This window comes from Leptosomus discolor, chromosome 2, assembly GCF_034619465.1.
Source record: "Leptosomus discolor isolate bLepDis1 chromosome 2, bLepDis1.hap2, whole genome shotgun sequence".
Lineage (NCBI taxonomy): Eukaryota > Metazoa > Chordata > Aves > Leptosomiformes > Leptosomidae > Leptosomus > Leptosomus discolor.
The window spans coordinates 56243764-56261883 of record NC_141392.1 but is presented as its reverse complement, the minus strand read 5'-3'; the positions used below and the strand labels follow the sequence as shown (position 1 = coordinate 56261883).

The window sequence follows — 18120 nt, the reverse complement described above, 5'->3', positions numbered from 1 at the left end:
TTGTACAAATTCGGCCAAGTTTGCACTTGTGAGGTGTTACTAAGAGCACTATTAACTTGCAAGCCAACTTAAACCTGTGGAAACCAACCGAGGTTGTTGGAATTGCCCAAAGCTCGGGGGGAAGGCTGCGGCTGACGGTGGACAGAGATAGACTGGATTGTTTGACACCACGCTGCTCGGCTTTAAATATTTGTAGAATTCGCTCTGAGGTAAGGAAAAATCTTTGGATGCTTCCACGCAAGGCAGCACCAGGTGGTGCGATCACACCAGTGCAATCAGTCACACTGCTTGCTGGAGGTGCAGCCTCCAGGAGAGGCAAGCACCTGCCATAACAAGAGCATTTGTACGCTAGGAGTTGGTTTCAAAATAAATTACTATACAGGTAGGATAGCAAGCTGTTCTTCAACTCGATGGGCATCGGTTTCACAAAGTGCCATCTGGAACCTTCACTTCAGAAATCAGAGCTGAAAGTACGGACTGGTACCCCGTGTTTGATTTTAATGTAAACGAGAAGAGAGAGGACCAACTCCTGTTGGGGACAGACATCCCAGGGCTCTCGCTCTTGGGACTTCTTTCCATCTCTCCATCCCCCTGCTCATTCTGGTCTACAGCTGTTGTCAGTCCAACCCACCTTACGTGAAGGTTTTGAGGAGCTCAGCACCCCTAAGGTCTCATCAGCTTATTGCAATCCAAGGTAGAATTCACCACCAAGCCCTCACCCTCCTTCCTACTCCCCCTTCAGTGAAGAGAGGCAATTGATAGGAGCGGGGAGGATGCCAGGAAAGAAATGCTGGGGTGGAAAGAGGCTCAGGCAGGGGCTGGGAAAGGAGGAAGCTTGTGCGCGGGAAGGGTGTTAGATGGCGTAGGTGTGGGGAAAGGCTGGGGGTCGGGTGGGGCAGGGACCAGAAAGGAGCAGACTCTGGAATGAGAGCGGGGCGAGCTGAGGGTTGCGGTACCACTGGCGTTCCTACAGGAGCAAGACAACGGGGAAGCGTCAGTGTGGAGGGTTCTCAGGAACCGGGCAGGCCTGCGAGTGGAAGTGACTGGCAGACCTGACACAGGTCAGGGCTCTCCTTTTGTCCTTAGCATTATCATAGTTCCACATTAAAATCAGAGTGGGGGTTAGGATATACACATAAATATTCAAAGCAAGACAGCCAAGTTTTTGAGAGCTTTTACAAGGGGAAAATCCTGGAACAATAAATAGGAAACTACACATTATCAACTTCCGCTCCAATGCTATCCATTTCCTCTCCAGGCTACTCTACAAACTCATTTCAGGGTACGCCTAAATAGTACAGAAGTATCATAGCTTTATATTAAAATCAGAACTGGGTTTAAGACATACATATAAATATTCAACACATAACAGTCCAGTCCTGAGACCTGAAGTCTGGAACAACAAAAGAAGGGTATTCTCAATCTCCTTTCAAGCTACACTCTGGAAGGAATTTCTGACTAAATCAGGCCCGCACAAAACCAACGGAAGGATGGATAGAGATACCTGAATGGGACCGAAATGCAGCAATCTTGAGCATCTTGCTCAAGGATTTGTGCGTGATCCAGTTCCTGCAGTTTGCTAACGGCACGTCTGCTACTTGGCCAGAAGTCTCGTGCGTTCTCGTCAGTCAGCCCTCCTCTTCCCCCTGACACACAAGACGAGCGGCATCTACAGCCACTCGTAGGTCAAATCAAGGCAGCTACGGAAGATGGGAGGGGGGTAAGGGAGACTGCAGAAAGAAGGGAGGGAGATTCAGCGATGAGTGAAGGCATTCAAGGAGATGGGACAGACAGGACACGCATTCAGTGACGGGACGGTAATAACCGTGGCACAAAATTTCAGTGGTCTGTCCATTCACTCCGTCGGGCATCTCCAGTCTAAATGGTCTATTTTGGGCGGAGGCAAATGACCTTTGAATGGAACACATGGGTGGATATAGCCAACATTAAAGGCATTGTTTTTTTAATAAAAATGACAAAAAAGGTGAGGTCTTCAGAAGAGCAGATGTTAACATCCAAGAACAAAGGGTAGTGAATAAAGCTCCTGGTTCTCTTGCAGGATTGTCAGCTGTTCTCTAGGACTGGCATCTCTCAAATGCCCCATGGATGCTTAGCACATCTGAAAGAAAAGACCACAGTAAATAAAAAAGCTTTATTAATGACAACTTACTCTCTCAAGAATATCTTCTTTTCCCAAGCAGTTCTCAAGGACAGACAGAAAGGCCTCGTGCCTTAGTCAAGCAATACAGTAAATATCTTAAGGAGAGACTGTACCTTCCTGAGTCAGATTTCCATGAAATGCAAAGAGCTTTGGTACATGAGGCACTCCACTTTTACCATGGAAGGCAACACTCACATCCTTTAGGATATTAAAAAGAGCTTCCTTAGAGAGGAAGCGTTTTTTGTGGATTAAATCAAATACATTAAACAGGTATCGGATGAGCGCGTATCTAGGAAAACTAGAAACTACGTTTTCTGCCTCCCAGAAGTATCACACTAAACTACAAGCCAAGTCAAAGCCATTAAAGTGAGGGTAGCTGTACAGAAAAGAAACAAGGTGTTCAGTAGCCAGAGAGAGAGGCAGTAAAACAAGAAGACAAAAAAAAACCCAATCCCACAACATCAAAAAATATCTGTGGCCTGTTGGTTAACCTGGGGAGCAGCTGCCTTTCCTCAGAATAAGAAAAAATTACAGACACAACAGTTTGAGAGACTCCAAAACTGTTTTGGAAAAAGAAAGACATTGCTGAGTGAAAATGCTACTCACATTCAAGGCCTCAGGAGCCACTGAGTTCCGACTTTGTGGACTCCCTTCTTGGCAACTATCATCCTCCCATGTCTGTGTTTTCCCATCTTCCATGGGTGGGTCGCGTTCTTCCTCACTTTCCCTGCGTGTTTGCTGACCTGTATGTTGGTCTGGGATTTCCATCATCGGCCCAACCTCTTTTCCCCTTAATTTTGGTGGGTAGATGTCTAGGGGGTCTTTGGTTGAATCTTCTGAAGTACTCAGTTCTAGTGTTGATTTCTGAAGCCTCGCACTCGCCCTCGAAACATCTTCAGGGCTAGTCACAATTGTTAAAGAATTCTGACTTGGTCCATCTTTCAGTATCTCTGAGGTCAACAGCACGTCTTTGGTTTTTTCTACAGCGGCATGAATTTCTGCAGACTCTGCTAAGGTAGAAGTTTTCACTGTTCCTGATTGCTGGAGCTCTTGTTCTTTACTCCGTACCTCTTCCTCTTTCACTGGAAGCTGAAGATCCACCTGCGCACTTCCCAGAAGTTCAGCTATATTTGTATCTGACGGGCTTTTCTCTATGGACTCAAGGCGCTGCTCTGACTCCAAGGCAGCTGACTCTTCTGTTTCTGCAAGTTTGTGAACAGCCGTCTGGATGGCGCTCAATACAATTTTTGTACTCTGGGACTCTATTGTCAAAGACTGAACAACATCCTTCTCAAATTCTGTGTAGGTGAGAGACAGACTGTCACTTGGAGGAATACCATTTTCTTCGGGTTGCCCTGTGCTCTGGGGCCTCTCTTGCCCCTCCGATATTCCATTCACAGAAGCAGGAGTTACTTGAGGCTCAGGTGCTTCTGCACTGCCAAGCTCTGCAGTCCCACAGCCTGAACAGGCAACAGTAGTAACCAGGACCTCACCAGAAGCCATTTGCCCTGGTGGGGTTGCCAAGGGCTCTACAGTTTCGACTGGCGTGTCTGCAGGCATTACAGTTTCTGCCATGACATGCTCTTCAATGCCTGCAGCCGCTACAGGCACAGGCACTTGCAGAGCCTCCAAGCTTTCCGCTTGTTGGAAGGCTGAGTCAGAGCCTTCCTCTTGCACAGCTAAAACCTCTTGCTGGACAGCAGTTGAACGTTCTTCACCTCTCATAGCTTCCCGTTTTCCAGATTCAAACGCTTCTTTGGCTCTGTCCGTCGATTGCTCATTTTTGTTCTCGTCTTTCTGAAAGCCTTGACAATTTGAAGATTCTACAAGTTCTTGTTCTTTTTCCACAGTCTCTTGTTCAAAGAAGTTGTTTCCTGCATCACATGTCGTACCACTAATGTCAGTGAGGACAGTGCTTCCATTTCCAGTGATATCCGAGCATGCTGATGCTAAACTAGATACAGTCTCCACTCCAGTCTCTGCGGGAGGCTCAGTGACGGCGGGATCACTCTCCAAGTGTGTTCCAGCTTCGAGCAGACCACCTTCCGTTTTGCCACCTTCGCTTTCATCCCTCTGGGAAGCAGTTTCCGTTGGTTTTGCTCTGCATTGTGCCTCTAGGATGGACACAGAATCTTTTGCTGGAATGTGCCTGCCAGCCCCATCCCTCACACTCTGCTCGGCATCTGCAGCTGCTTCTGAGCCAACTCTTTCTGATGGAAGGGCAGAAGCTTCTTCCTCATTCTGCAGTGGAACCTCAGTAACAGGGGCTTCTGTGCTCTTCACTCCAACGAGCACAGCATCGTCTTCCTCTTCCTCTCTCTGGGCAGGTGTGCTGCTAGGAACTCCTTTAGTGCAAGCTTGTTCGTCAAAGTCAGGAATTTCACCTTGTCTTTCAGATTGAACGGGGACCCCAGTGACAACTGCTTCTGTGCCCTCTGGTCCCACAGGGAGGGTTTTGCCTTCTCCTTCAAGCTGCACAGGCTCTTCAGCTGTAAGCCCCAAGGAAGTGGTTTCATCCCCTCTCTTGTCCTGCACCTGCAGAGAATTGCAACAGACCTGTCAAAAAGGGTACGAGCACGGAGTGACCAGGAATGTCCTGGGTGAAAAATCTTAGAAAGACGGAATGATTTGGGTTGGAAGGGACCTTAAAGATCACCTAGTTCCAAACCCCTGCTGTGGGCAGGGACATCTTCCATTAGAACAGGTTGCTCAAAGCCCCATCCAACCCGCCTGCGCATTTAAAGCTGGAGACAGCGGGGCCACTTCATTTCCTCCCTTTGCAGAGGTACCTCAGCTACAACCGTAGCTCTGCCGACAACTGAAGGGACCATCCGCTATGTCTGCTACCATATGGATCCCATCGGCACCTCAGGTGTTCACAGAGCACCTACAGTCACCTTGCGCTGTGCGGGAGCCCTACTGGCAGCTGTTCCGGCATCTTTGGATCCACGCACACCATCTCCCACTCCATCACTCTAGGGATCCCATCCACCTCGCTCTGCATGCAAGCCTCGGTGGCTGCTGCTTCTGGACATCCATGTGTGTGTGTGTGTCTCACTGGACACAAACTTTGGTCACGTCAGGCTGCACAAGGAACACCCTTGACAGCAATACTGCCACAAGCTGCTTCTAAATTTGGCATAATAGCTAACGCTTGCTGATTCTTCCTTTAGCAAATCAGCCTTTGTCTTATGTGTAATACTTACTGCAGTCTCTGCTTCTGGAACACACTCCTCCCTCGTCTCATCTGCTGTCAGCTCTGTTGCGGGCAGCTTCTCTTCTTCCGCAGGCTCCTGTTTTGCAGACGGCTCTTCCTTGGGTGTAACTGCTTGGGTGCTGTGAAAGTCTCTGGCCTGTGAGGAAGGTTCCTCTGCTGTCCTCTGCCCTTCACAGCTTTCTTCATGGTCTTCTACAGCTGCTTCTTCACGTGCCGGCCACTGCCTTTCATCTCTCAATACCTCTACGTTTTCACATCCTTCTGTGCTTCCTTTCATTGCAGCAGGCAGGTCACTTCTCCCTGAACCTTCCTGGAGAACACTCTCTTCAGCTCCGATTTCGCTCTGAATGCTCCCTGCACCTCCCTGGGGCTGGAGGCCATCCTCTTGGTGTGCTCCTTTTTCCAAGCACTGTTCCAGCAAAACACTTTCCTGGCCTACAACACTCCCATCTTTAGCATCATCTTTCACTTCTGACTCAATTCCTTGTACTCTTGCAAATAGAGTTGCACTCATGGTCCTTTCACTAACCAGCTCTTCTACCTCTGCTGACTTTACTCTCTCAGCAACTTCGTGAAGAACCTTTTGCGTCTGTTTGTCTAATTCTTTCAAATTTTGTTCAGTGGCCTCTACTTCTTGGACAGGTGTCACTTCCTCTGTAGTATCTGGGGTTTCTAACAGCTGGGAAACAGCAGAAACCATCTCAGTCGTCTCCTCAGCAAGGGACACCTCCACTGGTTCTTCAGCGCAGGAAGCTTCTGCTGTCTCCTCCAGAGCTGTCACTGCCTCTGAGGTCAGCTCTAGCTCACTGGCTGTGCTGTCATCGCTGACCTCCTTTCTCGCCTCTGGCATTGCCTTTGCAGCTGACTCTGCTTCTTCCACAGTATCATCGGATTCCAGTGTTTTCTCAGTTTCCTTCTCTGCCTCTTCTTCTGCCTGCTCAATGCACTCTGTCAGAGCAGCAGATATCCAAGATGGTGACATTTCTTCAATACTGGTAACTGCCCTTTCCCCTTCCACAACAGTCACAGGAACTGCATGGACCAGCCCTTCCTGGCCTTGTTCCGTTCCTTGGATCTCCTCTAATTTTTCTGCTCCCTGTTGCTCTGAGGCTCGTTCTCTCATCGCCTCAGCAGCTTCTGCTTGTGGGGCTTCCATCTTCTCCTGCTCTGCTGCTTCGTATTCAGAGAAAGGAACAACAGCTGGAATATCTGAATCTTCTTCAGTCGTTTCTGCCAGGCCTTCTCTTGCTTCTTTAGGAGCAGTTGGTTCTGGCTTTCCATCTGACTTCTTCTTCCTACGCCCAGGCAGACGTTTCCAAAATGGAATGCACAAGTCACCTTCTCCAGGCTCATCATCTGAGGAGGAATGCTCCAGGCTAGAGCCCACACCAGAGTCGCCATTTCTCTCTTCCATTCTGGTTTGGGACCTCCTTCTTGGAGTAACTAACCTTTTAAATGATTTCCACATTGAAAGACTTTCACCTTTGGATGGGCTTCCAGCTTGTTCTGGGGAAGAATTCCCTTGTCCTTCATTGCTCTCTGGAGAACTGCTAAGAATTGCATCTGTGGCCGTTTCTTTGCTCTGTCCAGGCTCTTCTGCATTGGGGCTTTCCTGACCAAGCTCACGGCCAATGTCTTCATCAGATGCTGCTGCTGCTGCTGCTTTCCTGGCTCTTTTCTTTGAAGAACCTACGCAGAGAAAAGCTCGCCAGGGCACAGAGCTGTCAACCTTTCCTTTGGGCACGGCTGTGGCTTTCTCTGGTTTCTGCTCCATCCCATTTTCTTTCATTTCTCCCCGATTTTCATCAACCACAGCGTTTTCCGTTGCAGACACTGCAACGCTCTTTGTCTTAGCACTTTCAGAAGCTCTTCTGGCACGTTTCTTGGGAGTCACCATCTTTTTAAACAATGCCCAGGGCTTAACACTGTCTCTTTTTCGCTCCACATCTGAAAATGCAGCATCTTCATTTTCACTGACCTGCACGCCATCCACAGGCTGTTCCAAAGAAGGAATTTCAATCGTCTCCTCAGGAGAAGAAGCAGAACTCTCCCCCTTTTGTTCCTCTGGGCTGTCTGGGGAACCTGGTAAGTGCTGAATTGGGTCACCCGGTCCCCCTAACTTAGATTCTTCTCTTTTGCCTTTATGCTTCTTTCCAGAGAGTGTTTTGACTCCAACAACAAGCGCCACTGACCTTGGGGATAGAGGTTTCTCTGTCACCTCACTTGCTTTCTCTCCTTCAGATTTTTCTTCCTTTTTGCCAAGATCTTCTGAGACGTCCACCAGTTCCCTTTCTCGATCGCCTTCTTCAGCTTTTTTCTCCTTCGCACTTCCTTTAACAACTGCTGCTGCCACATCCTCTTCTTCTCCCTGCTCATCATGCTTGATTAGCTCTTCCTTCTCACTTGCTTCAACGCCCATGGCTGCCACAGCCTTTTTTGACTCCTGCTTTTCACCTTCACTTTGCTCCTTCTCATACGCTTCAATAGTTACTGTTGTCACGTTCCTCTCCCCCTCTTGCTTCTCCAACTCGGATTGTTCCTCCCTTTCACCAGTTTCAGTGGCAAATGTTGCCCCCTCCTTTTCTTGCTCCTCTTCTTTCGTAGGAGACTGCAGTTCCTCTTCTTTAGGCTTCCTAAAGCTCTTCTTTTTTCTAAATCCTGTCCATCCCTGAGTGAAAAATTTCCTTAACGGCGATGCAGTGTCAGTGGCTAAGGCAGCTGACTGAGAACAAATCTCATGTGCTTCGGGTCTTTTAGGAGGTTCGTCTTCTGTTTTTTCATTGTTCACTGGGTCTTTGGTGGGGTCTGCTGCAGAGAGTCCATCCTCAGGCATCGCCGTTTCTTCTGAGCTGCCTTCCTTTTGATCGGCAGCTCCTTCAGGGACTTGTGTTTCCTTTTTTACAGTAAGCAGCTGAACGGGTTCCGACTTCCCCGTCTTTTCCTTCTTCACTGTGAATCTGAACCCAACAAATTTAAAAAACTTTTTAAACCCCAGATCATGAGACGGTGGCTCAGACACGTGGTCTTCTGCGTCTTCTTCCAAAGACGGCGACTCTGTAGCTGCACGAGCATCCTCTTTCTCAGCACCTGCAGTGTCCTTGGTGCTCGAGTCAGAGGAACTTGTCTCCATAGTTCCGGTGTCTTCCTTCAAAGGTACACTGGAATGGTCTCTTTGTCCAGCTGTGTAAATAACGACAAAAACCCCCAGTTACTTTCTGTCTCAATGTAATGTTGTGTTATACCTTTATATAAATAGATGCAAGTGGTTTTTTTTTTCGTTTTTATCAAACTTTCCTGAACATAACTTTTTCTGTTATCTGTGTGCCTCTTGTAGGTGCTAATATGAATTTTTTGGAAGGACTAGTTCTTGGTCTAAGATTACTATAATTCCTTTCCTTCCTCATATCGTTGTACGGGTCTTTCTAAAGTTTATTTGCAAAGGCACCTTTCAAGCTTATACTCTCTCATTCTCCTTCCTTCTTTTGCAGGGGTTTTTTGGTCTTTTGTTTTCTCTTCCTTTAAGGGAAACTTATATGAGAAAACAAATATTATTTCTATCCCATTTTTACTCAAAGAATATACAGAACAATATCTCCAATTCTTCCTGAAGCAAAGCTCAGTATCCTTTCCATGCAGAGAGGGGCCTCTGAGGGGGTGGAGCGGGGGGGAACAAACCACCAAATAAACCCAAACCCCAAAATCCTGTGCTGACCCAAAAGGATGACTGAGAAAGAAAAGCTGACGTTACAGCTCTGTCCCAAGAGAACAGGAAGATGTGAAAATGCCCACGGGAAATTTCCCGCGCTTCTGAAAACCGGTAACTCCCAAAGCACTGACATTACAGCGTACTTGTTTTAAAGATCATGAATCTCGGGATTCTCCCATCCATCACATCACCACTATGGCCAGACAGAATCCTCATCTGCAGCAATTCCACATGGCTTAAAACGAAACACCTTGTTACTAGGCAAGCAGGTGAAATGCTGCCCTCCATCGCTCACAGGTCTGTGTCTGCGTTATCTCTTTCTTGAGCACCGCTTGAGTTTTCCCTTCAGGACACCAGCAACCACCCTCTCCGTCTTGCTGGGACAATTTCAGTAGGATTGCTCCCTCTGGCCGTGAGCTGCCTAAGTTCACAGACTGACCTATACATTAAAGCCCCTGAAATGCAGCACTTAAGAAGCCAGCACATGTCCAGCTTAGAGCACAAAATTGCCAGCTCCCCGTGCCCCAAGTAAGTGGCTTGGGAGGGAAAAAGCACAGAGGAACAAGGACACCGAGCCTTTAAGTTCTGCCATTGAAACACAAAAAGCGAGCAGGTAAAACTGCCCTTGCCTATAACGAGAATTGTAGGCATAACTGTGCGGTGAACATGCGTGATGATGAACAGGACAACACGTGAAGACAAAAATCCATGGCGCATTCGAGACCCCAAAAGACTCCTGGGCTTGGATACTGCCCGGATTTCAATGTAACATTATCCTTGAGCCTTGATTTAGTGCAACAGGTGAAAGTGCAAGGCCCTGAGGTGCAAGGCACTCTTCTCTCCGACCAACCTTGTTGGAACGCTAAGATGACAAAACACAAGAAATAATAACCAGTGTCAAACAGCAACCTCCCGGGAGAAGGCATGGCCCCTTTCTTGGAAGTTTACAGGTGCTGCTTCAATGCCCAAAGGCATGTAGGGGACAGCTTTCCATCGTACAGGCATCACTGAATTCCCCAGAGCGATTTACTTTTTGTTTAAAGATCCAGCTTTCCGTTGGCTCTAACTCTGCAGCGGGCCCTGCTTGGCCCGGGGGCTGCGCCAGAGGCCCCCTCCTGCCCAGACGCTCCCTCGATGCTGCTTGCCTGCGCCCCCTTTGGGAAGAACTCCGCCTCCAGAAGCGCCCAGACCAGGCGGTCTGGGGGAGGCTGAAACACGACTAAAGAGCAGCCGGCGGCGGAGCTGGAGAAGAAAAGAGGTACCTTTCAATAGCTGCCGCTCGGGGCTGACCAGGAGCGCTTCCCCTCAGAAGGAGCCGACGCCGAACGGGGTGGATTCCGCGGCGGCGAGGCTGGTCAGCCCCCGAGGTGCAGCCCCGGAGGAGGACGAGCGCAGGCTGTCGGGCAGCCCCGAACAGCGACGCCGGCCACAGCCTCTGTGCTGGCGTTCGACCGCCGGCGGGAGCCTCCCGTCCCGGCAGGAGCCGGCCCTTCCCGAGCGCCCTGCGACGGGGCGAAGCCTGCAAAGCGGGGAGGGCCGCCCGCCCGGCGGGGCAGGGCCTGCCGCCCAGCAGCAGCGCTTGCGGGACGGGAGGGGAAAGGGTCGCTCCCAGCGAGCGCTTGGCAGCCTTTGGGCTCCGGCAGGGGCGAGGGCGGCGGGCAGCGGCACTCACGGCTCGCCGGGACCGACGGGGGCTGCCGCCGCCTGCGGGGGTCGGGCGGGTCTGGCCCGCGGCAGCCCGGCGTCTCCGGGACAACGCGCGAGCTGTTGTTGTGTTGTTGTGACGTTGCCGCCGGCGGCGGGCGGCCGTTGGCGCCGTCCCCCCTCGGGCGGCTTTCCCGCCGCTGCCCGTGCGCCAGCCCGTGGGAGGGCAGGGACGTGTCCCCCGGCGCCGGGGCCTGCGGAGCGGCGTGGGCTTGTCCCGCCGAAAGCCGCGGCTGGCGTGGGGAGCCGAGACGGGGACACGGCTTGGCAGCATGGCAGGGACTGGAAGGGACCTGCGGAGGTCACCGAGTCCAACCCCCTGCCGAAGTTGTGCCCCTTGCCCCTTGTCCTGTCGCTGGGCACCGCTGAAAAGAGCCTGGCCCCATCCTCTTGACACCTGCCCTTGAGATGTCTGGAAGCGTTGACGCGGCCCCCTCTCGGCCTTCTCTTCTCCGGGCTAAACAGCCCCAGGTTGCTCAGCCTTGCCTCGCAGGAGAGATGCTCCGGTCCCCTCATCATCTCTGTAGCCCTCCGCTGGACTTTCTCCAGCAGTTGCCAGTTTTTCTTCAACTGAGGGGCCCACAACCGGACCCAGGACTCCAGCTGTGGCCTCACCAGAGCAGAGTAGAGGGGGAGGGTAACTTGCGGTGCCACACCACAGTGCTGACTCTTACGTGGGACACGAGCGTGCTTCTTTCCTAGGGCTGTCAAGGAATGCGATTAAACATGGCTCTGAGAACCGAGAAATAGAGGTACGATACCGGTGGCCCTTAGCACGGGTGTCTGTGCCACTGAGCAGAAGGGAGAGAGGTCGTCTGCAGCACAGTAACACTGCGGGCCTTAAGCTGTCTCCTGGGTAGCGTTGCATTGCTCTGACTGAAGTGAAGCCGGCGCTTTTCCAGAAGTGCCAGCTGAGTGACTGGCTGAGTGGCAAGATCCTTCTTCAGCGTTTGGTGGGACCAAGAGGCTGCGTTTCTTGGTATCCTCCTGCAGCAAGCGATGTACTAAGATTAGACAGGCGAGCTGCCCCAGCTACTCAGAAACCCACGAGAGACTCCAGGGTATAACTAGAGCGAGGCAAGCACCCGCTGAAGAGGCGGTTAGGTCCAGGAATGGCACTGCCTCTCCAGCTGACAGGGCCGTTTGTGCCAAAGGCTTACGCTGCAGCCAGCCACGCTGCCCTGTCCAGAAGGCCACGACCCCAGCGCTCTCCTAGACTGCAGCTTTGATGCAGAAAAGCCCCAGCCCAGAACAGCTCATCTAAATGTGACTGAGGAGCCCCCCTCTGCCCTCCCAAACAGTTTTGCACCTTGTGCCAGGGCTGGGGGTGTGGGACACGGCTCAGCTCACAACCAGGCTGTAGGTTTAGGATTAGGGTTCCTACGGCTTCACGCTCCTCCTGTAAGGACATCATCCCTGGTTTCCTATTCGAAACGAGGGTTTCTTTCCCTAATTCTTTACCGGTAGTCATATTGGTATATGTGGCTGCATTCTCACACAAAATGACGCAAAGCCCAGAGCGATGCAGTGTCGCATGGATCTCCAGGCAGCCCCTTTTGCTCTAGTCTCCACCCATATCCCTTGTCTCCCACCTCGGATGTGCAGTGAGAGGGGCCACGCACAGTGGATGAGTCCCGGTGACTGAGACACATTGACGGTTTTCTTTAAGGGCTCTGGGGGCCTTGTTATGTTGTGGGGCCCATTCCCAGATTGCGTTTTTCTTCAGTAAGTCATGGAGTGGTCAGGCTATTCTACTAAATCCTGGCATATGTGCCCTCCAAGATCCTAAAGAGCCTAGCCCGGCACACAACTCCTTTCTTATTCCGGGACAGGGGGAACCATTGGATTTCTGGTAGCCCCTCGTCTGGGGCTGTTTTTCTCCTGCCTACCCACCTGACTCCCCAAAAGATGAATTCGTGACTGGGCCCTTGTTTGTGTGCCTCTGGTGTCTCTGGCCCTGCTGACGGGTGGTGCGTTGTAGCCAGTGTCTGTAGCCGGTCTCCAGGTTCTGCGAAGGGGCCACCTCTTCAGACATGAGGGATGCGCTGCCTCACAGTGACCTCTTGTGGAAATTTTACCATTTGCAGGTCTTTAGCTGGCGTAGCATGAGCTCCACGGACGGTGGGACCATGGTGTAGGCCTTGCGATAGGGCAGTAGCTGTCTGCTGGAGGCCCTGCCAGATGAATGCAAACCTCATCCGATCTGCCTCCGGGGCTGGGGTCAGCAAAACCACCTCTTTCACCGCGACAGCTGCCATGCAGCACTAAGAGGCTTGACTGTATCAGCTATAGCGGGCCCAGCCGCAGTGAGCGGTTTGGCAGCAGCGGTCAGGCCGCCGCAATCTGCTGTTAGTTGCCACTTGCCATTAGGCTTCTTTTGGGGCCATACAGGAGACTTGTAGGGGATGAGACTTGCCGATGTTTCCTTGTCCTTTTGCCTGTTTCGTCCATTCGGTAAGAGGATGGGTGGCGTCAGGCAGGAACTTGCAATGTGGAGAGCTGAGGAGCTTGCTGTGCGCCAAGGCGGGATCTCTTTGTAACAGGCTAACAGGGGTGCATCAATATGAGGCAAAGTGTGTGGTAAAGACGGGGGGGGGGGGGGGGGGGGGGCGTCCTCGTTTCCTGTTTTCCCCCTGGGTGCAGCCACAACTGACGCGTCAGTAAATCCGTACCTAAAAGGCACCTTAGGTCGGGAGGACCTAAGGTAAGGTCGGGGGGACTGCTGGGCCGTTAGACAGAATTAATGTAGCCCGGGCCAGGGGGTGGGCAGAGACTTGCCCGTGGATGCCTACAGTTGAAAGTACTTGTTTGCTAAGTGGAGGCTGCCCTTGGTAAGTGCCCTTATCCACCATCTGCATTTGGGCTCCTCTGTCGATGGGGTCATTAACTGCCACCATCAGCTCGGGACTTGAATCCGCTTGGGCTGCCACAGGATCAAGCCCCCACCTCGGTTTTCAGCATACCAAACATTGCAAGAGGCTGCCCAGGGAGGTGCTGGAGTCACCGTGTGTGGAGGTGGAGGTGTTCAAAAAAGGTGTCGATACGGCTCTTGGCGACATGGTTCAGTGGGCATGGTGGTGTTAAGTCAACGGTTGGACTAGGTGATCTGAGAGGTCCCTTCCAACCTAATGATTCTGTGATTCTGTGGTATTCATGGTCTGGGGTCAGTGCTGATAGATGTGGATATCCCAGAGCTGAAACCACTAAAATCCTCTGCCTTAGTCATTACTTGCTTAAGTCGGACTGTGTCACCACCATCCCTGGGTACGGATCCCAGGGGACTATCCCAAAGAGTCAGCAGGTGTTGTCGGCGCATTTAACTGACAACGGGATTGCTCTTTATCTAAACACCTTTTCCATAACCACTTGTGCTCAGCGGTGGCTGCGGGTGCTCCTCTGTTTCCCCGTTTTGCTTTCTTCTTTTTGCATAGAGACAGACTAGCTCTTTTCCATTACGTTTACTTTAGCCACGGTTCTCCTCTGGTTTGGATCATTTCTGGGAGAGACTGGTGTATCTGCTAACATACGCTGGAGGACCTCTTGGAAGGTATTACCACTTCAGCCCGGCTAAGGCTAACGGTTCCGGTGCTCCCTCTGCTTCCTTTCCGTCACACTGCGGGTGTCCCCTCTATCCCCCCAGGAAGCAGGAGAGCCTCAGCTGCCCGGCTGCTGCCAGACTTGCTGCCCAAGGCTTTTTGGGATAAGCTGGCATATTGCTGCCCTCCAGCTCGGAAGTCTGGTCTACACCTTTCCACCTCTCCCTGCGGACTGGTGAGAAAGCAGTTGAGCCTCCTTTTGGCTGCAGGGCAAGCAGTGAGCTTGCAGAAGACAGCACTAGATGGTGCAGTTCCACCAGTGCAGCCACCCAGGTGTCCTGGCTGGCCGGGCGGCAGCCCTTCACAGGGGCAGGCGCTGCACCCCGCAAAGAGCGTTTCTGTCACAGCATTCCTCTCCCCAGGGGCTGCCCAGGACGGCCAAAGGGGGCAGAAAGGACTCGCGCAGCCCCTGCCTTGCAGCAGGCTTGCCCCAGGGAGCAGAGCCCTGGGCACGCTGGGCTGCAGAGCACTCCAAAGCACAAAGTCGCGACGCTTGCAGCGGCAGGGACACAAGGGGGGACCTTTCTGCGTCTTCCCTGATGAGAAAAAAATCTCCTTACGCTGTCGCACCTGCCACGCAGGGCTGGCCAGGACCAGGTTGGGGCCTTGGTGTCACTCGACCGTTCAGAAGGCAGGAGATGACACTTTCACTGCCACTGGCCTGCCCTTGTCCTCAGCATCTGAGCGAGGACACTCTGTGCTGTGGGAGGGCCTTGGATGAGTAGCTGTCTTTCCCACTGTGGGCACTGTCGGGTAGTTATAGATAGACAGGTAGACAGAGAGAGAGAGGGATAGGAATGTAGATGGGAATAGGTGTTCCGAAGGGTGAGAGAGAGCCAGACAGCTTCCTAAACTCCAGAATGCATCACTGCTCTTGAAGCTTCTGCCACTGTGGAGAAAGGGCAGCCTTGCTCTGGCTCTGAGCATCCAGTTCGTGCAGGAAGAGACGTTGGAGGCAGAAGGTGGTGTTGGAGAGCAACAAAGAAGAAGAGGGTCCTCAGTGGGCAGCCCCTCGGATGCCCAGGCATGACAGGTCCGCCTGGCCCTGAGTGAGGAGAACAGGACGGGAAGGGGAAACGAGCCTCGAGGGGGTCTTTTGTGTCCTCCATGCGCTGCTGCCAGGAGAGAGCCGTGAGCTGGCGCGCAGGTGGCAGAGAAACTTCAGCGGGGCAGAAACCCCGGCACTTCCCTGTGTCGCGGGTACGCCAGGCAAGGGCATGGCCAAGGGCAGCTGAGTGCTTGGGCTTCAGTGCGGCACCTGCAGGTCCCTGTCCCCAGGCCCTTTTCCCCAGGCCCAGGGAGCAGAGGGAGCCTGAGCATGTCCTGCCAATGGGACATGAACATATGCGCGCACACACAGAGAGAGCACACAGCTGTCCAGCTGCTCCTCCAGCCTGGAGCGCCGCCTTCCAAGGAAGAGCTGAGCGACGTCAGTTCTCCAAGCATCAGCACTACTACTCCCCCTATTTAATCTTCTCTGCCTAAAAACCAGAGCATCTTCTCCCTGTAGGGAAACTCTGTTCCCATGGTTTGGTTACATTTTGAGTTCACGACAGAATCAAAAAGAGGTGTAGATTTTTCGTTCGAATATTTCGACAGGATGACCACAGCACTGCTCAGTCACCAGTCTGTTTTAAGCTCTTCTGCCCTGAAGAATCACTAATATTTTGGTCCAGCTCATTTAAACTGCAAACACAGCCTTCTAAACTTTGGCCTGTGTCCTGTGTCTAGAACAGGAGCCGGTTAGATGGTTTTGGTGTCTCCCTCTCTGTTACTCAAGAAAGCAGGTAATGAGGGGGAAAACAAAGCTACAGTCAACTTCACACTTCCCAGATGATAATCAGTTGTCCAGAGACTTTCCTATTTCTTGCTTTTAGCCAGATTTATAAACTCTTACCCCCCTTTCCTCTTGCAGAAAGGGAAAGCACTGGCTTCACAGCATCTTTGGTTCATTGCTAAGTCTTCCTTTGAAGAGACGAACTTATGTCTGAAGTGAAGATACTCTGGCTTCAAGTGTTCCTATGGATCTATGAACATTTTCATTAAAAAGGACTACATCATAGAGATGCATTGAGCCTATAAAGCCTTTACCTGCTGCAGGCAAGTATTTATCAGTGGCCTCTCTTTGTTATGCAGCTAGTTTTCTCTCCACGATGTACAGAGGGAACTCACTTCATTTGGGGTTGTTGTTGGGTTTGGTTTGGTTTGGTTTGGTTTTGTGTGGGGTTTTGGGGAGCTGGGTGTGTTTTTTTAACGATGGGGGTTTGCAGTGAGTGGTTCAGAACTTTTCGGCCTGGAGGAGCAGCCCGTGGTCACAGCACGGAACAGCATATTGGGTTAAAATGCAGCTGGCTTGAGGACAGAGAGAATGAAAGCCCAGTACCTACAAGGTAAGCTCCATCGCCAGTGCAGTGTATTTCTGGCGACAGGACACAAGGGAGAGAAGAAACAAGTTCCCACCTTTCCTCTTCTGTTTCCCACTCGTCTGTGCAGAGCGGGATCTGCAGCCCCCAGGAAGCTCTCACTCTTTGCTTGCCGTCCTGCTTCCCCTGGCTGCTCTGGGCGAGCCGTTTGACTTTCTCATGTTGCCACAAACTGGTCACAAGTTAATGTTCCATAAAAGCACTCCCTTTTTTTCAACTCATTTCACTCTGACACGCTCTGAAAGCAAGAAGAGGGAAAGGCATCGTGCAGTGCTTCGACATCCCTGCATTTGCTGTGACCAGTGCAGGGAAGTATTTGCAGATACCGGATGTAGCAACTTACCTGGGATAGGAAGGCAAACGTGTAGCTCTACAAAATGAGTTCACGTGTGCGCCTACGCAAGTCTTTTGAGATACAAATGCTGCTAAACACGCTTAGCCAGAGAACACAAGATGGCTGGAAAAAAGTAATGTCTGAAGTCCTCGCTCTGTGAACATAAACCACAAGCAGCTCCGGATTTTTGGAGCCATGAGGAATAAACCCCAGCTAAGCAGAAGTGGGGGATCCTAGAAGATAACCAGGGATGCACCTAAGGTCCTCAATCTACTACTCTCTGCCAGATTTTTTGTGGACATGGATGTTGTTGCCTTCTTGGGGGTTTTTATACTTCAGTTACACTGGCAAGGCATACGATTCACTCATTTTTCATTCTGGCTCACTCCATACTGTTATCTAGCTTGAATTTAATGGAGAGTTTTTTTCTTCCCAGTCTTCTGAAGCACCTTATTTTTATTACTTCTTCTGAAATATGCATATTTCCTAGAAATGTCCATCCTAATTGCAGTTTAATTCTGTAATTTGTTCCTTTAATTCACATCAAAAGCTGAATGTCAGTCAACCACCAAGGAATTGTCAGGAGCAAATCTAACTTCTGAAGATAAAACAACCGTCAGAAAATAACACCCCGTACACGTTAGAACAAATGTGTAGTCGCATTTTATTTAATCAATTAAAATCTACCTTAAAAACACAAGATCAGATTTGGTAACCCAGTACATTGGATTAGAGAAAGCTTCAAGCTCTGAAGCGCAAGCCAGAAGTCACAGTCTCAAGTGAGAGTTTCAGAGGCCAAAGCAATATGCTGGAACAAAGTGGTATCTTCAGGCGGAGGCATGCTCCTTGCACCACTAGCGTGGTTTCGGGTGCACTGTCAGTTACTAGCGTGGTTTCGGGTTTCTTAGCTGTCAGTGACAAGAAGCTTTTGTATTTGTTTTATAGTTGAGTTTGTTGCATCGCTTACCTAGGCCCTGGA

At 51.2% G+C, this 18120-nt stretch overlaps 1 protein-coding gene across 1 annotated transcript; it reads right to left on the bottom strand.

The window, feature by feature from the left end:
• Window positions 1-853: 853 nt before the first annotated feature.
• On the bottom strand, window positions 854-10010 carry LOC147416004 (uncharacterized). The gene is made up of 4 exons (XM_086460422.1): window positions 9935-10010; window positions 5368-8558; window positions 2768-4696; window positions 854-967 (listed from the first exon to the last, which is right to left on the bottom strand). Exons 1-4 carry the CDS (start codon window positions 10008-10010, stop codon window positions 854-856), a joined length of 5310 nt encoding a protein of 1769 aa, XP_086316548.1.
• Window positions 10011-18120: the final 8110 nt, after the last annotated feature.